This window comes from Orbicella franksi, chromosome 7, assembly GCF_964199315.1.
Source record: "Orbicella franksi chromosome 7, jaOrbFran1.1, whole genome shotgun sequence".
In the NCBI taxonomy this organism is placed as follows: domain Eukaryota; kingdom Metazoa; phylum Cnidaria; class Anthozoa; order Scleractinia; family Merulinidae; genus Orbicella; species Orbicella franksi.
The window spans coordinates 21,811,197-21,836,282 of record NC_138151.1 but is presented as its reverse complement, the minus strand read 5'-3'; the positions used below and the strand labels follow the sequence as shown (position 1 = coordinate 21,836,282).

General features: G+C 46.4%; 2 protein-coding genes and 1 long non-coding RNA gene across 3 annotated transcripts in view; 2 read left to right on the top strand and 1 right to left on the bottom strand.

Moving 5' to 3' along the window:
- Window positions 1-25,086, bottom strand: part of LOC145492486 (tyrosine-protein kinase receptor Tie-1-like) — a 74,786-nt gene that overhangs the window by 4,708 nt on the left and 44,992 nt on the right. The window lies entirely within an intron of this gene.
- Window positions 5,016-25,086, top strand: part of LOC145492574 (uncharacterized) — a 47,595-nt gene continuing 27,524 nt past the window's right edge. Inside the window, exon 1 of the long non-coding RNA XR_014050032.1 lies at window positions 5,016-5,300. This is a non-coding gene — a long non-coding RNA (uncharacterized LOC145492574). The remainder of the gene's footprint in view (window positions 5,301-25,086) is intronic.
- On the top strand, window positions 14,614-15,879 carry LOC145492381 (uncharacterized). The gene has a single exon (XM_081471828.1). The coding sequence runs from the start codon at window positions 14,700-14,702 to the stop codon at window positions 15,789-15,791; it is 1,092 nt and encodes a 363-aa protein (XP_081327954.1). The 5' UTR covers window positions 14,614-14,699; the 3' UTR covers window positions 15,792-15,879.

Genomic DNA, 25,086 nt, shown 5'->3' with positions numbered 1-25,086 from the left:
AAGGACTGCAATAAATAGCATTATTTTTTTGGTAGAAATATAAGTAATGTGAATCATTAAGTCGTTATGAATTATACGAAAGTGTGCACCAGCATTATGTAACAGCATGTGGTAACTAGTAAAGAAAAAAATATATTGTAATAAATAGCATTATTTTTTAGGTAGAAATATAAGTAATGTGAAATTATCAGCGTTTGTTTGTTGTTGTTTTTTTGAAAGTAAGGTAAAAACCCAAAAGGTTATCGTAAAAACTATAAAAGGGGTTAATTGTGCCTAAATAATATCATATGCATACAATAGGGGGAGGGGAAAAAGTTTTCTGGAATGCAAGTACTGTAACTATAACCAAGTAAGTAGTAGATAAACATTGTACTGCAGCATTGTATTGTAAGTATTTTTCATTGTAAGTAGTGTTTTTTTTTTTTGGTCTGTTAGTGTGGAAATAAAGTTAATTGAAAAAAAAAAGTATTTTTGTGTGAACAACTTTTTTCACCCACCACAATTTTCATCACCAAGTGCCATTAAACTTCAAAGATGCCGTCAGCTAGCTTTGGAGCCTGTGAATTTTTTGTCAGGCAAGATCCTTTCCTCCTTAAAATTCACCCTGCATTGGGTCATCACATTCTGCAATGAATTATGTGCAGCGTGTGACAGAATTATTTTCCCGCCTTTTATCTGAGCTATATTACAAGATATGGATCCCCTAGGAAACAAGATTGATCTGTGGTATTTGAATGATTATGGCTCTCAGTGTCATAAGGATCAGCATCAGCACAATCAACCATATTACAAGTACCAGTTCAATTTGCAATAGGCTATCTTTTAGTTTTGAGTCAACTGTAGCCCTGTTCTTCATACCCGTAACAAACTTGTTACCTTTTGAGTGAATTATATCAACTATAGGCAAGTTCGTACGTAACATCAAGGAACCATCAAACATACTCAGCCATAGCAGCTGTTATGGGTTACGGACCTTATTGACAGCCCTAAGCAGTACTTGTTTCATTTTTGACCACAGCAAACTGAAGCAGTTCCTCAAAGTCCTCAAAGTCAAAGTTCCTCAAAGTCCACACAGAAGATCTAGCGACTGCTGAAAGTGCAGAAAATGACACCGCAATGAAAACAGCAGCAAAAAGGCAGAAGAATAAGTACGAAACATTTCCTCATAAAAAACCACCAATACTTAGTGAATTTGTGGAAAGAGAACTTTGAACAACTGATATCTAGACTCTGATAATCGACACATCTGTTACACAAAAAATTTTGGATGCTTGAGTGCAAACAGGATTACAAAAGTGGGAGTTTGAGATCCACCTGCAGAGCAGACAAACGCAATTTTTTGATGTCTGCAAGTCTTTCGCTCAAAATAGCCTAATAACTTCTCCACATGCCAAAAGCACTAATTATGGCAGACCAAACGGGGAACGAAGTTCCAGAGACAGGTCGAAAGAGAACCAAGAGAAAAGAATCAGGCTCACAAACTGAAGATAATGAAGTCAATGAAAGCTGCAGCGGTTGTCACAATATGGCCGACACTATAATTGAGGTGAACCATAAACTTGACCTGGTTCTGGCACGGATGGAAGAAATTGATGAAATTAAAGAAAAACAAAAGCAGCTGGAAAAAGTAAATGCTGATCTGGAAAAAAGCCTCGAGTTCGCTCACGAGTCTATCAAATTTCTGACTGCACGAGTTGATGCTCAAGCAAAGACGATCTCTGAGCTGGAGAAAGCTGCACAAAAAGTGCCAGCTTTGAGAGAGAATATGCAATTAAATTAGAAAGCCACAGTCTGAGAAATAATTTGATATTTTATCCTATTCCTGAGGAAGTGAATGAAACTAGCGCCAAGACCGAATCACTGCTTTACTCCTCTCTAAGAGATGAATTGAAGTTAAAAGAAGACGACATCGACCAAATTTCAATAAAACGTGCACACTGACTTGGTAAACGAAATGCATATGGTGAGAAGCTGTGCCCGATAATGGCAAAGTTTGGTCTCTACAAGAATACAGAACTCATACTATCTAAGGCTCGTATTCTCGCTGGAACAGTCTTAAGAGTTTCACAAGATTTCCCCCGAGAGATTGTAGAAATACAAAGAGGCCTGGTGAAAGTCTTAAAAGAAGCAAAGAACGAAGGGCCCAACGCCAAATTGGTCAATGACAAACTATATGTCAATGGTCAGAGATACATACCATGATTATGAACAGACAGCTCTAACAATAACAAGAGGCTCCACATAGCCCATACTCATGCGCAGGTTACAACTTGTATAAAATAGGTTCGCAATGTGTACATGTCACACAAACAATTTGAAAACCTTTGCCATCTGCCAACTAGAAATAATACGGGAGAAATGCTAATTCAAAAAAAGTGCATCATAGATTAAGAATATAGATAATGAAGATACAGGAGAGAAGATAAGTGCTGTAACGCAATATATCATCTTTAATACAAGGATATCGTCAGGCAAATAACAAAGCAAGCCGAGTTGAAAAATTATACAGAGAATTCACAAAGGATCAGAATTGCGAATTGGATGAAATATCATTTTTCATAGGAATTCTGGACTAAATCTATTTACGCATTTTCTATTTAAGTGTTAAACTTGTTTATCTTGGCTGTTAGGAATATATTCCAATACTGGGCCATCGTATCAAATATCAACTTTGCATTATTTCCATTATATTTGTAATTTGATCTTAAAGTATACTTGAAACTTGATTAAATAACATTAGTCCTCAGTAGGCACCTGGTGTTTTGTATATGTTGTTTCATGCAATGCCATATTTTCAAAAAACATTATTATATATATCCTTACACATGTTGCTGAAAACTTAATAGGTCTCAATTGATACAAAATACAAGGTGTACAAGACTAACCAAGAAGCAGAAAAAGAAAAAGGAAAAAAAATTAAACACTCAAGCGGACTCTATTCGGGCAAAAGTGTTTAACTAGCTGACAATGTTCCTCACATTCTTCTTGACTCCTTCAGATGAAATCCGATAGGAAATCAAGCAATTTCAGTTTTTAATGGACAAAACACTTGTACCAGAATAACTTTAAGTATATTACAATCCTGTTTGCATTTTTTAAAAGCTAAAGATATAAACAGTTGTCTGAAATAACACCAAAAACACTTTCTCATTGGAACTTGAGAATGTATAAATTTCAAAGTTCAGAGAAATTGTCAGGTAAAACACAGGTAAAATTTCATCATCACTTTCATTTCACCAGTTATTTCAAGTGTTTCATATATTGCTTCAAAATTTGTTTTCAACATTTGGTGTTGTTAGAAATGATTTCTTTTGAGAAGATATTTAAAACAGTTGCACAGAAGTTTCCAATACAATCTAAATAATCTCGGTAAAAAGTTTTTGTCCACTTGTTACTCAAACTTTTGGTTGATTCCTTCTTAACACCTACTACTACTAATTCCTAGCTCTCCTCTGGGAGAATAGGGCCATTGACTTGTTTCCTCCATTCTACTCTGTTTCTCGCCACAGTGACAGCTTCCGTCCAGGTGGCAAAACCCATCTTCTGTCTTTCTACCTCCACAGTTCTCCTCCATGTCTCTTTAGGTCGCCCTCTGCTCCTCTTTCCCTTTGGTGCCCAGGTTAAAGCAATATGCGGATTGTGATGGTGGTCCATGCGCAGTACATGCCCTATCCAGCACCACCTTCGCCTCCTTATCTGTTCACTGATGGTGCAAGTCCTAGCCCGTCTCCTAACCTCTTCATTTGACACCCTCATTGGCCAGTATATTCTAAGTATCCTCCGTAGACATTTGTGTAGAAATGTGTCCAGTTTTGCCTCTTGGTCAGTCTCCAGGTTTCACACCCGTAGAGAAGCATTGCTATGACGTTGGACTTGAAGATTCTTATCTTGGTGTTTTTGCTCAATTACCCACTCCTCCAGATCTTAACCAGCTTGTTGAATGCTCCTCTAGCTTTACCTAGGCGGCTCTTGATGTCGTCCTCAGCCCCTCCGTGTTTGGTTATTCTTGCTCCTAGGTAGACAAAGCTGTCCACATCCTCTACCTGCTGTCCATCAACTACAACTGCATTGTTGTTGTTTGCATTTATCCTCATGAGTTTGGTTTTCGCGGTGCTGATTTTCGAGCCTATTCCCTTCCCATTCCTATTCAGGTGGTCGATCTTCTTCTGAATCTGTGTGTGCTTGAGATGAGAGCCAAGCCGTCTGCGAAGTCTAAGTCCTCTAGCATAGTTGTCATCTTCCACCTAATGCCTGTCCCTGCATGGGCAACTGTTCTCCTCATCACCCAGTCTATCACCAAGAGGAACAAAAACCCAGACATATTGCATCCCTGCTTGACACCCAACTTCACCTCGAACCATTCTGTCCTTCCGTCACCATCAACCACTGCACTTGTGCAGTTAGTGTACATCACCTGCATCATTCTCACAATCTTGGGTGGTATTCTGTAACACCTCATGATCTTCCAGAGAGTACTTCTGTGTATGCTATCAAAAGCCTTCTCATAGTCCACGAAGCACAGGTAACGGCTAGTTCCATTCAACTACCTGCTCAACAATGTTCCTGAGCACAAAGTTCTGCTCTGTTGTGCTCCTTCCCTTTCTAAATCCAGCTTGTTCCTTTCTCAATTCTGCATCTGTCCCGGCAGTAATCCTCATGATCAGAATTCTACCCATCACCTTGGCTGTAGTAGACATGAGGGTGATACCTCTCCAGTTTCCGCAGGTCGTTAGATCCTCTTTCTAAGCTAGTATATATCTGAACTGAACGACTTTAATACACATTTGATAATGGTGACAAAATAATGCCAAAAAGCCATGTTATAGCATTTATTTTTCTTTTAAAATGTTTTCTTTGTAACCAAGACTCTTTTGGGAATTGAGGGACAAAAGAAACTTGAAAAATTTGCAATTTTTGCCTCGGAGCCCCACTAGAATATTGATACATCGAACATGGCTTATTACCTGCCCATTTCGTTGAACATGTCCATTAACAAGAAGATCTCTTAAATCTTATAACCGCGCTTTTAAAATTTGACTGTTTTGTTAATACTACAGTCACAACGCAGTGTACATTCCAAAGCAGTCCTGATGATTCATTGATTACTGTAAACACATCACTTGATCAACACAAACTGTGCTATAACTTATTGCACCATCACTCTTAGCCTTTGTGAAATCTATGATGACATAATGGTCTTAATCTGGAAGTTCGCTTGGGATGTGTCCATGAATGATACAAAAGGAAACAAGTGTCACGCTATTAATAACGCTTTTAATAAACAACTTTCTTCCTGAAAAGTCAAAATTTAATAGCGCTCTACACTAGTGACGCCATGAAATTTCAGACCCCCCTTGAGACTCAGACAAACAAAGACCCAAATCCTGAGTAATCCTAAGGGAAAATTTGTGAATGGCAAGCAGTTTGCTTCAATCTTTAACGGTTTTAACCAAGGACGACGACGTTCCTGGTTCTAAATTTGACAGAGATCCACAGGAATACACTGTTGACCAGCTAAAACGGTGGTTAAAGTGCAGGGGCTTAAAACTGAGCAGTAAACGCGATGACCTTGTGAAACGTGTGAGCGACTGCATAAAGTGTGGGAATCACCACACGCTCGATGCAAGCATTGACAATGGTAAATGGTTCACTGCCAAGGTTCTTAAAGAAAGTCCACAGATACAAGCGACTGGAAGCTCGATTTCGCTGCCATTTATTCCGTCGACCGGCTGGCGGGACTTTCCACCTCGTTGCATTCCTTCTCTCTTTAACTACGGCCACGTGTATTACTACGCGTTAGAATCGCTTGCAAATGATCTAGCAGACATTGACAACGGACTGGGACATATGACCGATAAGCCAATGAAAAATGGAAGGAAGTACGTGGATTCAGGCTTTGTACACGATGTGATGGACACGCAGAACGCCGATCACTATTTTGTGAGAGCGCATGTTTGGCCTTCGATGAGAACAGAGCTACCGCACAATGTTGTTGTGATTATATCTGTGAACAGTGGCGCTGTTCTTCACGCCTCATGTGAACCTTGCCGGGCTTTGTCTTTGGGATGTTGTAGTCATGTTGTAGCGGTTTTATTTTATGTACTTGACTACGTTCAGAAACACGGAACAGTTTTAACAAAACCATGCACAAGCCAAGAATGTTCTTGGAATAAAGGCAAGAAGAGGAACAAAAATCCTAAGAGGTTAAGCGATGCCAAATAGCCTGGAAAGAAAAAGCAAGCCATTTTGCCTGTGATTGATTTCGATCCGAGGCCAGCTAAATATCGAAATGTCAATGTGCACCACATAAACAAGTTTCTGGGTAACTTACAATGGCTTTCACAAGCTGAGGGTAAAGGAGTTTCAATGTGGGAAACTCAGCTCCAGTACACCTATGGTGACTACAACCTTGATTGTGAGAGAAAAGGAGTGTTGTTGGAGCAAGTGAGTGCCTTACATAAAAATCTGAAGCCTAAAGCCCTGATGGAAATCCCAGGAACACAAGAACAAAGTAAATCTGAAAAATGGTTCTGTGAAAGATGGTGCAGATTGACAGCATCTAAGTGTCTTTCTGCTTTCAAAGTTGGAAAACTTGTCATTGAGTGTCAGCCAAATGCAGCCATAGAAGCAAGCAAATTTATTTTTTCTGATATTTGGAGACTTGAGTCAGAACATCTCCAGACATACTGGATGCGTTATGGCCTTGAATGTGAACCAAAGGCCATACTTAAGTACGAGAGGGTCCGAAATGTGAAAGTCTACCCATCAGGGTTTTGGGTCAACCCCAAGTTTCCATTCCTTGGCTGTTCTCCTGATGGTCTGGTTGGCAGTGACACTGTTATTGAGATTAAATCTCTAAAACTCTTGAAACAGTACAGTGTTGAGACAGTGACATCTCCCACCTCCCCAGTTGTGAAAAGTGTTCTCAGCAGGCAGTGTTTTAAGGTAGAGGATGGAAAGTGTATCCTGAAGCGTTCACATGCCTATTATTATCAGTGTCAACAAATCCTTCTCGTCACTGACAGAAAGTATTGTGATTTTATTCTACATGCTGCAAGTGGTCCTGATTCCGTAGAAAGGATACCAAGGGATGAACCCCTCATTCAGGAGATTTTGGGTAATCTCACGGCCTTATGGACACGTGTTATTGCCCCAGAAATCTTTGAAATGCATGTCCCCAGGGATCTAGTGCCATTTATTTTAGCTGAGGCTGCTGACTGTTTGGATTCTTTTGAACCATTTCCTGCATCACCTGACAGTTGCTTGGAATTTGGAGACCCTACCACATGTACTTCTTCAGCATCACCTGTTGGCTCCCTGGAACCTGATGCATCACCTGACAGATGCTTTGAGGGTGAAACCTCTACCACATGTACTTCTTCAGCATCACTTGTTGGCTCTGTAGAACCTAATGCAACCCCTGCATCTGTATCAGAGACTAAGAGCAGAGTCTTTGTAACACCTGTGTCACCTGCATCCCTATCTGGCCTGTGTGAAACCACAGCATCTAATTTGCCAGTATCTGTCACAGAGTCTGAACAACCCTTTCCTGTTGACAGCTTATATACCCAAGCAGAAATCAATGCTGCAGAAGCTCTCCTTCTTTCGGTTACTGGTCCAGCCAGTAACCCTAAATCTGCTAGTCAACAAGATCACGAGCTAACTATGTTTCCCTGGGGTGGACTGACAAGTACTGGAGTGACACTTACCAATACTTGTCCTTTGGGTAATTGGCTAATTATTTTCCAGGCCCTAGTTAAATCAAACAAAGTAAAGCTCGAGGACCTTCCAGAATCAGGTCATACAATACGTACAGCACTGAAGCTCATAGATGATGGCCAGTATGCAGATGCAAAATTGTTAATACTGCAGTCTCTACCACAACAGCAAGGTATGTGTCTCACTATTTTTTTATAAGGATAATAGTAGTAATATACGCTTGTTTGGGCCGTAACCAATCAGGAGCCAGGGATTATACCATGTGACCAAGGTTTTCCCATACATTCTCTTAAATTGTAAAGATCCAAGATGGCGCCGAGGTAGGTAAAACATGGTGCCCGCGACGTCACAGGTCATGTGCATGTCCAAATAAGGTAAACATGAAATCGAGGTTCGTGTGTGAATAAAAAGGTGTTGAGTTGTTGAGTTTGGCATTGTTGTTTGGAGATCGACGTGAAAAAGGATGACTTCGGAGGAGAGCAAGACGAGGGTGGAGGTGATTAGTATTCCTGCCGGTGCGTTGCCAAAGGACATTCCGAGAGAGGAGTTTGCAGCGAGAGTGTTGGATGCCGTGCAGGATAGTATTCTTGGAAAGATTATGAAAGGCTCCGTTAGGGACAGTACGGATAATCTCCTGAAGAAAGAGATGACGAAGCTGGCGGATGAGGTGATCAAGTTCAGACAGGCCATGTCAAGGAAGATGTTGGAGGACGAGTCTCTGGATAAAAAGGAACCTGTGCGTTTGGAGAGGTTGCCGGAGAGTTTTGAGGCCGGATGGAAAGAGTGGAAGAGTGGTTGGGGTGACAGAGAAGAGTTGGCGTACGCAGCCTTTATCGAAACGATGACGTCACCAGAGGAGTGAAAAAAACATTTTTTTATTTTATGTTTGTAACTAATAAAGATCCTTTAACGAGAGAATGTACATGGTTTGTTGTGTGATTTTTTTCATCGTCTCTAGGGCTTGCACGTCATTGGTTCCTAGATGCACGAGGGCTAGCATCATGGTCTGCGGGGTGAGAAATTCTCCGTGAAGGCATGAGGAGGATTCGAACACGCGTCCGAAGGGCCAAACTTTGGAGAGGTCTCTTCGCATGTACCAGGGGTAGGGAAAATGTTGGGTGAGGAAAAGGAGCATAACGTCTTCGTCAGGGTGGGGTTCGTCCAAATGGATTTTACAGGCCAGGGGTCTCTAAAAAAGAAAAAAGAATTTTTTAATGCCCCGACCAGGAATCGAACCTGGGTCTTTGAAGCGCTTACCTCTTTAGGACTTGGTTTTGGGGATGTCATCGGGAGGCAGTCCGAAATTCACGGTATTGCAATGAGGGCAGCGTCTTTGGGAGGGTTTCAACCACCAGGTGTGGAGGGCTTTACAGGATCCGTGAAAGAATTGGTCGCAACAGGGTGTCAGGAAGTAGTCGCTGATACTGTGATTGGGAGTGTATCCTTCCTTACACCATATACATTCGGGTTTGGGAAATCGAGACATGGAGTCTGAAAAATAGAACAAAAAAACAACTTTTTATTGGTCGTTCCACTTGTTATTACAGGGTGGGACGTGTGCACGGTCCTATTGACCGGCGCCCTCTTTTTCTTCGGGATAACAATCAATAAACGATTTGACGTGATTGACACGTGACAGGGCCTGGTTGTAACCGTTTCCCAGGAAGACGGGTTCGTAACAGTTGGTTTCCAGATTGTGGTACATGCCACAGATGACTCCGCAACAGGTGGCGTAGACGCACCCTAGTCCCCATTCTTTTATCAACGGTCCCGAGATTGCACGAACGAATTTGTCATGGGTCCCATTTCTACTCAATTCTAGGATGGGTTGGCGGCAGCAGGGTCTCAGCTGTTTGCACACGTGGCAATGGAGGGGTGGTTCCATAGCTAAAAATGAAGCAGTTGATGGTAAGTGTCGCGGACAAAGTCTACGTGAATGACTAAATCATTGATCTCGTCCTCGTCGATGGTCCCTAGCCTCTCCTCCAGGAACAAAAGATCTAGTTCGTCTAGGGCCACCCGGATAAAATCTAAAAGTTGTTCTAGGTCAATGTACAAGGGGGTCTGTTCTTCGTCCTTCATCCACTCTCTCACCCGCTTTTCCCTGGTGGTCAACTCTACGTTACACTGCTCTAATATTTCCATACTCACTCGGTACCTTGAGGAGCCACACCAACGAGAGTATCCACAGTCTTCTGTAATGGGTGCTCATACAAGTTGAAAATAACTCAGAGTGAAAGTGATCGGTCCGACTCGCTTATTTTATACACGCGGTGTAATGGTGTCCAGTCTCCTACCGTGAGTGGGTGTGGTAGGGGGGATACCCCCCTATCCCCTAGGTCTGAGGTAACACGTGACTTGGGCTTGCTCTGTGATTGGTTGGACGGATCTTCATAAAGCGAATCTGCGCCGCCCCCGATCTTCACTCTGAGTTTTGAACTTGTATTGAGCGCTATCATGGCCTTGAGGGAGATATACTTGCAGAACAATTTCAGACCTAGAAAGCCTGATACTACGTACGAGGAGGCAATTGACCGAATGGACGAGGCATGGAGCCGATTTTATGAGAGTATGGATTTTCCTATCCGGGATTTGTTGGCGGGCCGTCGGTGGCTGACAAGGTTCAAGGATTCCAGTCAGCTCGAGGTAATGCTCCACCAGATATTGTTTTTTATGGACGAGCAGAGGGAGAACTGGACCCGGAGTTTGTTCCAGTACCGGAGCATCGAGAAATGTTTTAGTCGAACATTATTTAACGCTATCCTGGCTATTCGCCGTAATATTGTATGGGACGTGAAGGTGAAGCCGCCCGTGGACAGGATCACATTTCACAGACTGATGCTGTGTTACGGGTTTGAGCCTTTTCAGTCCACGTGGACTAAGAGACAAAAGAAAACAGCGAGACGCTATGTCAACGTAATCAATTTTTATTACAGCGTTTTTAACAAATGTACTCAAGTAACGATGCGTTCGATGATCGACGCGGAGGATAAATTACCCAACATGTAAATATTGTGAAATAAAAATCAGAGTGTGTTTACAAAAAACTGTGTCTGTCTTTTTCTTAGTTTGGGTCCTGTCCATTGATCAGTATGGCTTCGGCGACTCCTCATGGGTATTCGTCGATCCATTGGAAGAACTTGCAGGTGCGCTTGGGACACTTGAGATAGAGCCTGTCTGGGTTGGACTGGGAGTGGGAGGTGGCTGAGACCAGGGACTTGCTGCATAGACATCGGAAACGAGCCGGGTCGATGTTCCTGTAGCAGGGGTGGGTCTGTTCTTCGACGCGTCTCAGGTAGGTGCCCACCTCTTTGACGCCACAGGTCACATAACACTTGGTGTAGAATCTGGAAGAGGGGCATCGGTAATACTCCCAGGTACCACCGTCTGGGGTTCGCACGCTTCCATATTCCATGGGTACCATGCAACGTGGGCAGGTGTAATCTTGTGGTTTCAGTTGGTTCAGGAACTGATCGGGGTCGAATTCCTCCAACACTTGTACTTCGGTGGATTCTCCTCGGTCATCCACTTCAGGTGGTAATTCTACGAGGTTGTCTTTCTTGAATTTGCCGAGTCCCAGGGGTTCCAGGACTTGCAGGACTTGCATGGTTCGAGGAGGTGAGTCTCTGATCACGGTCATGCATCCGCCTTGAATGGCAGGTAGCTTTGAGTCTGTGAAGATAGAGAACGAGTTAGTATCCCAACAAGGTGTTTTCCCGTCGCATGGTTTCTAGGATGTGGGTGGTTTTTCGCACGTTCTTGGGGGTCAGTCTTTGCCTTCGCTTGTCATGGTTACTTTTCATTCGGCTTCTACATTCTTGACGTTGGATCGAAAAGGCGCTCCATGGTCGCGAGAAGCCTTTGAGAGGGACGGTGGTCCAACTGACCGAGTCCGGGGTGATCTCTTTGAAGAGGACGCGTTCGTTGAAACGTAGTCTGGAACGAGGTTTTTTGAATAACCATCTAAGGTGGATTGTAGTTTACCTCCTCCTTCCACTCTCTTGGGTAGGAGCAGTTTCAGTTTCTTACGCGCCTCCTTCTTTTTCTTTTTCCTTTTCCTGTCGGGTTCGACGTGTGAATCCATGATGACTACTGAGAAAAGTGACTCGTGATGGAATGCGTGGTTCGACTTTATGGACGTTTTTTGACGACCAATCGGTGACGTGTGGTGTGATGGGATCATGTGATGGTCTTCGTTCCGATTGGTGGATCTGGAAAAGGGCGCGTGATCCGGGAAAGTACGGAGTGAAAGTGGATCCACGGCACGGGTATAAAAGGAGCCCGTTGGACGCAGCGAATCATTCTCGACTTGCTCTTGACGCGGTGATGACCTATAGGATTTTGGATGAGAGAGCCATGCAGGAGATCCTTGAAGATCTGAGACAGCAGTTGAATCGAGCTTCTGACGTTTTGGATACAATCGAAAAAGAAGGCGAAAGACCGTTACATGAGAAGATAATTGACTTGGAGTTACGTCTTGTCTCCCCTTTGTACTATAGGCTCCAGAGGCACTTGATTGACTGGTGCGACCGTAGTTGCTATCCTCATTTGTCGGGCTTGGAGATCACGAAGCGAGCGGATCTAGCGAGAAAGAAGTTTAACGAGTTTGTCTGAGTGTGGGTTTCAAGATGACTTACTATAGCAACTCGAACCAGATTTGGGACCTAGTGAAGCAGATCGTGGATCAGAAGGTACACACTTTAAGAGATCTCGATGCCATTCCGGAGGCGAAAGTGGACATGTACATTTTTGACAATCTCTTCGAACCGTTAGGTCAAATACCCGATAGTCTGTGGTCTTTTGAGCTCTTGATGAGACGTCGTCCTGACTGGGGTGGTACGATTTTGGAGATGATGAAGAGGAACGAAAAGGTGTACCTTTTCTGCGGTGAGTGGTGTCGCGTGATGTACAGAAGTGGTAGCGGTCAATTCAAATTCATTCATTGTCGGGATCCCGCCCTGGACGCCGAGCGTGCCTGTTTGATCGCCACGGATCACCTCATGTACATGATGAGCGATGCCATCCGTGATCTGTTTGAACCCTGGCGGTTCGCTCGCGACCTGTCACGACGGGTGTTGGAGTCCGACCAGAGTCCCAAGGTGGAGGAGATACTGACTTTCAACAGGTGCGCTCACAAGGAAACGTGTCTGAAGTTGGAAGAGTTGATCTACGATATCATGCGTCAGCGTGATCTGTGGAAGGATCGGTTTTTCTTCCGTGCCCTAGAAGCGGGTGAGGATGACCTGTGTGGTGAGTGTAGAGAGAGTATGCGTCAAGCATTCTATGTGAAGGGGGACGAGGAGGAAGCCCTGAAGTGGAGACCCGGTAAATGTTATTGGAGAAATTGTAAATATTATGCCATGGATACCTATGAGGAAGACTGTGATAATGAGTACGGTCAAGATTGTAAGAACACGGACTATTCTCGATACTTTTCAGATTCGGACTAAGTCTTTTTTTCGCCTTCTTTTTCGTGTTATCCAATCAGAGTCGTTTTTATGTAAGAACCAATCAGGCACGACGTTTTTGTACATATAAGAAAGTCGAAATAAAAAATTGGGTTCAAATCATTATGTCTCATGCCTTGAGTTGGTTGATCTCGAGAGTGTGTGCGACCATGGCCGATCGTTGGTGTTGGACGACCTTGTGTTCCAAGTGCGCTAGTGTCTACGAGCGATACGGTAAGGGTGAACCCATCCCCTACAATTTCAGCGATTCGCCCTTGGAGGTGTTTGACTATACCGATGTCGAACCCAACGTGATGCGTTTTGTCGTTTATATCTTGTGGTTGAAACGGCAACCCGATTCATTTAAGAAGTATCTCGAGGTACGTGAGCAGCGTTTCGAGTTGTGGAAACAGTGCGTTTACAAACTTTATCGACTATGAAGAAAGGTCAAAAGAAGAAGCAAAAGCCGCTTTCGACCGGGACGTTACTGGGACGGTACCGGGATCCTTCTAGACCCGGTAGTCTGGGTGGTCTGACGCGATTCGCCCAGGCCAATAAGATCTCGGTACGACGTGCTCGCGAGGTCTTACAACGGGATTTGGGGTACACGCTGCACAAACCCAGACGTCGTCGTTTTCCCACGGTCCCTGTGGTGGTGTTCGGCATCGACGAGCAGTGGACGGCCGACCTGATTGAGGTGATCAATATTTCGAGGTACAATCGAGGGTATCGTTACCTCTTGACGGTGGTGGACGTGTTTTCCAAGCACGCCTGGGTCCAACCCTTGAAGAGCAAGACGGGTAAAGCGGTGACGGAAGCCATGGCTAAGATCTTGAAAGGAGGTAGAAAACCCATCAATCTTCAGACGGACGACGGGAAGGAATTCTACAACAAGACGTTTCAGGATTTGATGAAGCAGAAAGGCATTCATCATTTTTCGACGCGTGGGGATACGAAATCCAGTGTGGTGGAACGGTTCAATCGGACCCTGAAAGAACGTTTGTACCGATACTTCACCGTGAAGAATACGATGACGTTTGTGCCCGTGTTACAAGATCTGGTCCGAGGGTACAATCGATCGTATCATCGCAGTATCAAGATGGCTCCCGATCAAGTGACTTTAGCCAATAGCGAGGACGTGTGGGAGACTCTTTACGGGAAGAAAAAGGGAAAGAAATCGAGACGACCTCCACTGAAAGTCGGGGATCGTGTGAGACTGAACAAGAAGTTCCGACAGTTCAAGAAAGGGTATTTACCCGGTTGGACCGAAGAGGTGTTTGTGATACGGAGGGTGCGTCCTGGGAAGGTCACCATGTACAAGGTGGAAGAATGGGACGGCACGGCGGTCGAAGGCACATTTTACGCGCAAGATTTGCAAAAGGTGGACGTGAAAGACGATCTCTTCCGCATCGACAAGATCGTCAAACGAAAAGGGGATAAAGTCTTGGTGCGTTGGAAAGGTTGGCCAGTCAAGTACGACAGTTGGGTGGATAAAAAAGGCTTGTACGTGACCCAAAAGCGCAAGACGAAAAAATGAAAGACTTTTACGTGCAGTTGATGAGCAATGCCAGTACGAGCGAGTTCACGGACAACAAGGCCAACAGTTTCAAGAACCGTCTGCCGTATCCACTCCTGTTTGAATCTGACAAGGAATGGAAAGTGGGATTGGCGAGCGTGTCTTACCCGATTCCTCCGTCACGACCGCATCAAGTACCAGTCCCTCAAACGCACGACTTTGACGACGACGACTACGTGTTCGGCATTGACTGGACCATTGAAACGTTCAGGTTGCAAGACGACGGTTTTACGTGGCGTCCTTCGCGATACCCCGTGACATTTTACGTCACCGGGAAGGAACTGAACCGTGACCGACACAAGGTGACGAGCGGTACATCTCTCATGCAATACCTCATCAATCGTTTTCATGAACGCCTGTATCATTACATGGATCGCGCCAACGAAAGTCTACGAGCGCCGGACGGGAAAAAATACTACCCCGTGTTCCGATGGGAGGGGAACGATTTGATTATGGACAACACCGACACGTTCCTCGACGAGTCCGGAGACAGAAAACGTCCCAGAGTGTATTTTGGTCCTAAACTGGTCAATAAGTTGGGTTTGATTAACGAGGAATCGTATTACTCCGTTCACTTGAACATGAATATGATCAAGATCTTTCCCAACGACAAAGTCCCGTCTGATTTCAAGAAAGACTGGAGCAACCATGATGCCACTCGCACTCATGAATTTTGGAATGTTAGCAGCCGCGGAGTGTTACAGCTCAGTCCCTATTGCAACTGGCGCTTCAGTTACTTGGACGAGGAATACGCCAAGACCTATCGCGGAGTCATCGTTCATCCGGACCTCCCTCCGCCTCGCAGTCCCATGTACCTCTATTCGAATGTGGGTCGTAGCACCATCACGGGAAATCGAGTCACGGATCTCTTGAGAGAAGTCCCCCATGACTCGCTCAAGACGACGTACGAACCGACTCAGATTCAATATAAACCCGTGCGCAGCAACGTTTTGGATATAGTGGAGGTGCAATTGGCCGAGAACGACGGAAGACTGGTGGACTTTACCTCGGGCGTGACCTCGGTGACATTGCACTTCAAGTATGAATGAGTCTGTCGACGACTTTTACGTGCAACTGATGAGCAATGCCAGCACGAGCGAGTTCCCAGACAACAAGGCCCACAGTTTCAAGAACCGTCTGCCGAACCCATTGCAGTTGAGAGAGTCGGGATGGAAAGTGGGTATCACCGACCTCTCATTTCCGTCCGCGACGCATAAGATGGACTTGAAAGATTCTCTTCTGCTTGAAATCTGGTGGATCGACATGGTCAATGCCTCCATAAACCTGTACAGCCGTGTCTCTTCAGCGACGCGAGAGGGCGATTTGGAATTCACGCCGAGGACCGGTACCGAGTTGATGAACGCGATACGAGATCGATACATGCGTAGGTTGAGAGATCGAACGGATGCCGACGTGACGATGTACAAGAAAAAGAGCAAACCCGACGATCCCACCGAATTGCTGTACACGGTCATGCATCGGGCCGAGCATGGAGAATGCGTCCTGGACAATTCGAGAACGTGCCTCAGCCTCCTGATCAACGGTAAACGCGTCTACCCGCAAATGAACATCGGCATCGAATTGGCCAAGAAGATGAAATGGGTGATGATGGGAACCTTGCAAAACGGTCGACCGGGTTACGTCTTGGGACCCCACTTGAGGAAAGAATTTCCCAAGGAAGTCGTACCCACGGCCACGGACTTGGTCATAGCTCAGAATGACGGGGACGAGACATTTTACAAGATCAACCCGGACACCTTACATTTGAGTTGTTTCATCAATTGGGTGTTCACGGATTTGGATCGCAGTTACGAAGAGGCGTTCGGTCACGAGCGTCGTTCCTTGTTCGTGTATTCGAATGTGGGACGGAGTATGGTGACGGGGAATCAAGTCACGGACCTGTTGAAACAGGTTCGTTACGATCCGGACGTGGTCGACCTTCAACCGAGACACATCCTATATCTACCGGTGCGCACGGCCGTGTTGGACATTGTCGAGACTGAGGTGTCTGAGGAAGACGGACGTCTGGTGGACTTTGCGTCGGGTGTGACCACGATCACGTTGCATTTCAAGAAAGGATGAGTGATTTTTACATCACTTTACCCAGTCACAGCAGTAAGAGCGAGTTTCCGGAGAACAAGGCCAACGGTTTCAAGATCAGGTTACCCAATCCCATACGCCTGGAGGGACATTGATGGAAAGTGGGGTTGTTTAGCATCGCCATGCCAGATGCGCACGTGACGCTGCCTTCCTTCACCGATTCTGAAGGTAAAGTCACCTTGGCCTATACAGCCTGGAGACGCATTGAACCTGAAACATCCAATGGGTATACGTTTGGAGAAGCTTTCTTCGACACCGAAAATGTCAAAGATGTGTTCAGCAACGTGAACGGTGTTGAATTCATGAAATCCATTATCAGCTACTTCGAAAGGCAACGCATCTTCAGTCATTCGGGACCGAGAGTAAACTCAAAATACGTCACGAATGATGGGAGAAGAACCTACGTCGCGTTCAAGTGGGAAGGCGAAGACCTGGTCACGGATAACAAAAACGTCTACCGTCCCAGAAGGGAACCACCTGCATTACAATTTGACGTCGATCTGGCTTTGAAAATGGGATGGTTGCTGAGGAAGGGAAATGGTTACGTGCTGGGTCCGAACCTGCGAATCAAATTTTCAGATGATGTCATTCCAGACATTCGAACCAGAGGAGACATACAGGATTCGAGTGGAAATCGTCTTTTTTTCCATGTCTTGAAAAACCCCATCAAAAATACTGAATTCTTGGCACTCAGCGTCTATTGCAATTGGCGTTTTCTGAACCTGAACAGAGCGTTTGATAGTGTGATCGGAAGCAGTTCGCATTCCTTGCTCGTGTACTCCAACGTGGGAGGTGGAAGTGTGGTGGGAAATCAAGTCACGGATTTACTGAGAGAGGTCAACTTGATTCGAAGAGGCGAAGGTACTCAGTACTTCGAACCCAGACACATTCAATATATTCCTGTGCGCAAAGAGGTGCTGGACATTATGGAAGTGCAAGTGGCCGAGGCAACTGGAGAACTGACGAACTTCGGAGCCGGCAATACGATCGCGACGTTACACTTTAAGAAATCATGATCGGTGGAACCTTGATACGGTTTCATCCCGACGGATACCAATTGGGGTCTGGCATATTCGGCCAGGCTTGGAAAGGACTCAAGAAACGAGCTCCCGGCATTCTCAAGGACGTTCTGAAGGAGACGGCCATGGAGGGTCTGAAAGGTTTAAAATCGGGTGGCACGGGAGGAAAGCCCAATTGGAAAGGTGCACTCGCCGGGTTAAAGCGTGGAGCCATTCGCTCCGGGAAACGTAAAGCGACGGAAGAGTTACAACGCTTTTTGGGTAGTAAAAGAAAAAGAAGAGACCTGTTTGGATCATGATTCCCATCTACTCGAGACGCGTGAGACGTCTCCCCGGAGGGATACGCACGTATAAAGGGGGTTCGCTCTTCCAGAGACGCTCAAAACTCCCAGACTACCGTTGGGTAAAGTCAGCACTGAGAAGCGTGCAATGACGAAAAAGACGCCGTAGACAACAATGACGGACCTCGTGTCTCACGCTAGATCGGCGGGGGTTCGTAATCCCCGCCTGGACATGTTCACCACTCCTCCCACGGATCTCAGCATGTCGTCGCGACGTGAGGTGAGAATCAATCCGTTCAATACGGGGATCAACCCAGTGACCTTGCAAATCGATCCTCAAGAAGACTTTATTGACATGAACGAGAGTTTCTTCGAAGTGGAGTTGGTCGTCAAGACAGCTGCTGGAGCTAATTTGGCACAAGCGACTCTGATCGGACTCGCCAAAAATCTGGCACACACCCTCTTCAAACAGATCAATGTGAGATTGAATGGCACTCTCATCAGCCCCCAGACCGATACTTACCACTTCAAAGCCTACCTCGAAGCGCTGTTGAACCACGACCGAGACGACGGTGAATCGATCCTGACACCAGAGGGTTGGTACAATTGTCTCAGTGTACCCAGTCGCGGAGAAGCCGATGTGATGACGGCCAATAAGTTGGATACGACTCACGCCGATTATGCTGCCTTACCCCAAGATCTCAAGAACATGGTTCAAAGTCGAATTCAGTTTTTTGGTGGAAAGAGAGTGACTTTGAGGTTCAAACCTTACCTGGAAGTGTTTTATCTCAGCAAGTTACTGGTACCCGGTGTACAGATCCAGATCGACATGTACTTCAATGCCCCGGCTCTGTGGACAGTCCGATGGGACGGTGCCTCTAGTCTCAGACTGACTGAAGCCGACGTGAAAGTGAGATTGTTCCTGTCTCAAGTGAGAGTGACTCCCTCGGTGTACCGAGAACTCATGACCAGCATGAAAGGTGGAAGAGTGGCCACTTACCCCACGGTGAGAGGTGAAATTTGCACTTACTCTCATCCCAATGACAACCATCATTTTGAGTGCAGCAATCCTTTCCACAATAAATTGCCTAATCGGTTAGTGGTGGTGTTGATGAAACAAACAGCCTTCAATGGAACTGTGACGGTCAATCCGTTCTCCTTTGAAAAATTCAATATCTCTTCCATCAAACAATTGGTGAGAGGAGAAGAGTACCCCTACGAGACCTTGGAACTCAAACACGACGATGACAGTAAAGATCTGAGAGGTTACCAAAGATTCCTCAAAGCCTCGGGAGTCTTGTGCAGAGGAAAAGGAAACATGGTCCGGAAAGAGGATTGGGGACACGGCAAGAGATGCAACCTGTTTGTATTTGACAACACAGCCAATGGATGTTTGGACAGTCCAGTGTTGAGCCCCAAGCAGGAAGGTGAACTGCGTCTGGTGATCGATTTTGGAGATAACCCAGGCTCAAACCTGACCATCTTGTTGTACGGCGAATTCGAGAACATGCTGGAGATCAACGAGAACCGAGTCGTCCTCTACGACGTGTACCAATGAGAAGAAGAAATGGAGAAAGTGGCCTTGAATAATTTACAGTTGGATTATTTGGCACGGACGAATCCGTCACTCTGCTGTGTTTTTCACGGCACGGTACCTTGCGATCGGCTTCCAAGGACAGTACCTCAAGAAGGACCGACCGCTTACATCGTGAACACGGACCCTCACGATAAACCGGGATTTCATTGGATCGCTTTGTGGGCCGACAAGAACAAGTGTGAGATCCTGGACAGTTACGGTCTGCCATTGGACACGTACGTCACCGCCGGACCGATCCAAGCCTGGTTGGACCGTCATTTCAAGTACCAGATTCACAACGGCAAGAGTCTGCAGTTCCTATTCAGTCAGAGTTGCGGCGGTTACGCCCTGATGTTCCTGATCGACCGATCCGAAGGTCGTGACATGAACGCGTTCTTGAATCGTTTTAAGAAAAACGAGTTTGTGGAGAACGATCGTAAAGTAGGACAGATGTTAGAACGTCTGATCGTGGACGAGTTGGCTTGGATCAAGATTTGTAAAACCCCGTGTCACCAGGACACGTGCGGTTCCTACAGAGGAGTGCGTCATTTGTTATAAAGTAAGCTGTTCGAATAAAAAGTGTTCATTTTTGAAAAAAGAGGTTGTGTGGTGGTCATGGCTCTTCAGTTTCAAGGACATAGACATTTGGACGACGTGATAGCCAGGTTGGAAAAACGCTATGGAAAAGCCGGTGCAAAGACGCCTCAACCCAGTGAGGCTCATTTCAAGAAAAACCAACCGCCAAAACGACGACTTGATCTGAAAATACTTCAACCCGCCAGAAGACAAGTGTCTTTTCAACCGCCGTCTGTCCTTGACACCGGTGAATTACCAGCGACTGTGACCACGCGTAGGAAACCCAAGAGAGCGCCCGCCAAGCCGAAGCTTTCCGTGAAAGAAGATAGGAAAAGAAGAATGAAAAAGAGGCATTGGTACGAAGACAAGTTCAGACACTTGAGTAAATTTGCCAAGAAACCTTGAAAAAAGAGATTGGCGCCTGCCAAGTGTCCCAAGAGAGCCATGGTCAAGATCAAGAGTCGTGCCAAGAAAAAACCCATCTGTTTCAATTGTAGAGTCACCCTATTGGGTCTATTGAAACGCATCCCAGCCGTCAAGACCCCATTGGCCAAGTTGTTCGGATAAAAACGGAGCGTCTCGAAACCCTGGACCATTTCAAGATCATAGAACGGCGCAAAGCGTTTCAATTTCACACTCCGTCGAGTTTGTTGATAGCGGGTCCGTCGGGGTGCGGCAAGACGGTGTTCACCACCAAACTGCTCTTGGAGAACGGTGACTTGTTCCAACAAACACCAAAGAGTATTCATTACTGCTACGGATCGTGGCAAAACGGTTTCCAAAAGCTCAAGAAGGGCGGGGTCAAGTTTTACGAAGGCATCCCCGACAGCGAACAGTTACCCCGATGGTTTCCTGGAGGGGGTGTGTTGGTCTTGGACGATCTGATGGACGAGGGTGGTAACGACAAGCGCGTGTTGGATCTCTTCACCAAACATTCGCATCATCGGAACATCACGGTGATTTACCTGTGTCAGGATCTATTCCCTAACGGAAAATTCGCCAAGACCATTTCCCGCAACGCGCATTACATCGCGGCTTTCAAGAACCCTCGGGATCATTTGGGGATACGAAATTTACTTCTGCAATCGTTTCCCACGCAATGGCAGGAGGTGTTGGACACGTTTCCAAAGGTCACCGATCGACCTTACGGATACATGCTATTGGATCTCCATCCAGCCAGTCAGGACGATCAACGCGTTCTCAGTCACGTATTAAAAGACGAAGGATTCGTACGATGCCATCAGTTTGCGACACCGTCATCTTGAGGAGCGAAGTCGAGTGGTTTCCGCTGTTCATCGTCCTATGCAAGACCAGACTCAAATACTGCATGAATCCCCATGAGCTGGACTACGAACCGATGAGACAGGTCACAGAATGCGAGAGTTACCGTCAGGTACGGTCCGTCATAAACGCATATAATGGTGAAGGTTTCGATTATTTGGTTCATAAACGAGAACTCGCCGAGAAGAAGATAGAAAGAGAGAGGGGAATGGATAAAAATGAGCTCTTATGGTAGTGACGATTTCAACCTCTCAGCTCTGGAAGATTATTCGCCTTGGACTCCATTGACTCGAACAAGTACACCCATTCCATCTGCAGCGGGTGTGGGTACGAATCTGAACACTCCTCCTTCACCGCTGTCGTCACTGCCGACACTGCCCCTGCCCAATGTCTCGCCCGTCGGAGTAGGCACTCCTGGGCGGGTGCATCACAGACCAACGTCACGGTGGGTGTCGGCAGTGCTGGATCCGTGTCGCGCTCCAATGTCACGGCAGGTGTCGGGGCACCCAGGATAACATCCGCCACACCTTTGGCACGCGCTGTTCGAGGAGGGAAACGACCGAGACGCGTCCCACGTCAAAATACACCGACATCCTCCAGTGATTCCGGAAGCCGCAGAAGAAGTAGCGCTAGTGGTAGCGGTGGAAGAGGCGGAGGCGGAGGCGGAAGTGGAGGTGGAAGTGGTGGTGACTCCACACCGCCTTCGTCGATTCGAACGGGTCGAGGAGGAAGAAGTCGAGGCGCCTGTGTTCTCGACCAAGCCCAGATGCAGCAACAATTGGAAGAGATTTTGCGCCAACAACAACAGACGGCGGCGGGTCGACGAATCGCAGGCATCACGACCACGAATACGATCACGACTACCTATAAGAACGGACAACGTCCTACGGTGACTCGCAATTCGACCAGTGTGCGAAACTGAGAACATGTTGAGAAGCGAAGTCGAGTGGTTCTCCTACTTCCTGCATCTATGTCGATGCTCCCGCTCTTACTGGGATGCGACCAGCATGGATCACGAAGACATGAAACGTGTCGCGGACGAATGGGATAGTTACAGACAAGTCCAGGATATCCTGAACCAATCCGTAGAAACCGCCTTCAAGGACGAGATCTGGGAATACAAGCAACAAGCTAAAAGGATCGAACGTCCCGACAGAAAGTCAGACTACGTTTGGCACTGGTTGGAAAAGAGTCATGAGTACTTCGGTCTGTTTATTGGATGAACCTTTTACCTCTGTGGTGGATTTGGACGTGTTGAGACATTTGGATGGACTGTACGCTTTCTACCACAAGTATTGGTGGTGTCGAAGGCAGATGTTCGGTTACTACAAATTGTGCAACGCCATTCTTAACGGACTGGCCTTACTGACTGCGGCAGCGAGCATCGTCGTGGGATCCGTGTGGAAAGATGGGTACGTGGCGGTAGGATTGACGGCTTTCGCCGCCGCACTGAAAGGATGGAACGATTTAAAGAAGTATTTGCTCAAGATGGACATGACCCAATTCGCATACACGACGTAGGAAGACGTTGACTGAACTGAGGAACTACGCTCTGGGTGATGTGGAGGAATTGGATGGGTTTTTGATCAAGATGCAAACGTTGGACGACGTGGTGACGGATTTCACACCTCCCACGTACGACCGATACTTTCGAGACTACGAAACACGATTCGTTCACGCGCCTCTATAAAAATGGACACGCGATCCCCTTCGTGAATCATTCAAGGTGGAAACCCGACATGGTGAGAAGACGAACGAGGAGGACCCAAAGGGGAAAAGGTCTTGGTAAACGTAAATTATTTGGAAATTATTTCGAACTGAGGAGGAGGATCCAAAGGGGAAAGGGTTTTTTCGACGGTTTGAAAAAAGCATGGAATTTGTATTCAGACGTTCAAAGAAGAAGCAGAGCGTCGTAGAGAGACTCTTTAAAAAGGACACGTGATCACCTGCCTACGTCATTCCAGTGGAAAAGGGCGTGCGTGTCAGAACACGTCATGGCGGTGAGAAGGCGAAGGAGACGACGAGTGGGATTACGTCGAGTAGGAGTAGGAAGAAGGAGGGTCCAAAGGGGAAAGGGTCTTGGTAAAATTGTCAGCACCGTGCCCAAGACGGTGTTGGGCCTTCTTGAAGAGTTGTGAATAAAAGAGCGGGACGGACCAACCGGATGTTAGACGTGAACGATGAAGCGGTTGCGACGACAACGTCGTTTCTTGACGAGCGTCCTGAAAGAAGCCAATCGAAATAAACGTCAACGGATGTTGCATTACGCCGACAGAGATGAGATCAACGCCATCAGCGAGATGGTTCTCAATTTGCTGAAAAGGAGGATCCCCATCGATGCAACGACTTATGGGAAACTGAAGACATAAAAAGGTTCTGCGCGAAGTGGGTAGACGCAAAAACTCTCTCAAGCGCCGAAGAGAGCATCTCCTCACCCAAAACGGAGCGGGGTTCTGGAGCGGATTACACGGTTGTTTCAAAGCATGTTGTGTACGGTGAAAGGACGCAGCGAAGACGGTTACCCGCTGGAGGGGATCGACGTCATACCCAATTTCCCACCGAGAGAAGACGAGTCCAATACCATTCCTAAACTCGTGCAGTTGTTGCAAGACGCCAATCGTCGCGAAGCCCGATGGAAAGACTCGTACGAGTACTTGAACAAGAAGTACCACGACCTGTATCAAGAGTACATGGCTTTAAAGTTCGGTGAGTTCTGCCAAACCTGTCAAACGAAATGAGATACCACACCGCCCGGTGGGTGCATCGAGTTGTGCAGGGAGTGCGGTAAAGGCAAGCGAACCGTTCAAAGTCTTGAACTCGAGTTGGAAAAGAAAGACGAATCCATACGGTACTGGCAAGACTGTTACGAGACGGCCTTGAGAGAACTGTCCGAATTTCCTGACACGACCCTGAGTCAGCCGAAGGCATGAACGAAGTCATGATGGTACCCGTTCAAGAATTCAATCGTTTGCAAGATTATTACAAGGGGAAGATCACCCAGAGCGCCTTGTTGACCAAAGCGGGACGTTTGGCCGCCGAAGATCTCATCCTGAAAGACAAACGTATCCCCGCCAGCATGGCCGTCAAGATGACCAAACCCATGGCAAACGAAGAAGTCAAACTGGTGAAACGTATACGGACGGGTATACGCGGCACTCCCACGTACCAAGGAACGGTAGAACCCGAAGGCATGGCCGACGCACCCGTCGAACGTCTGTTGAAACAGATCATCAAGGGCGTCAACCAACCCCCCGCAGCCCCCGTGGTCATCAAACAAGAACCCGCTACACCTTCCACGTCAGGTTTCAAAAAGGAGTTCAAATATACCAAACCATCCACAAGCAAGAAGCCACCCGTGCCACCCAAACCAACTGCCAAATCAGCCCCAGGTAAACTCATGACCGAAGCGCAAAAAGAGTTCTTAAGATCCGTCGGTGTCGCCGAGAAATACATAGACGACGACGGTGGTTACAGTCCCAAAGGCAAGGGCAAGGGCAAGACGTACAAGAAG

Coding starts and splice junctions, on each gene's coding strand:
- LOC145492381 (XM_081471828.1), top strand. CDS start 14,700: ATGAAAGACTTTTACGTGCAGTTGATGAGCAATGCCAGTACGAGCGAG.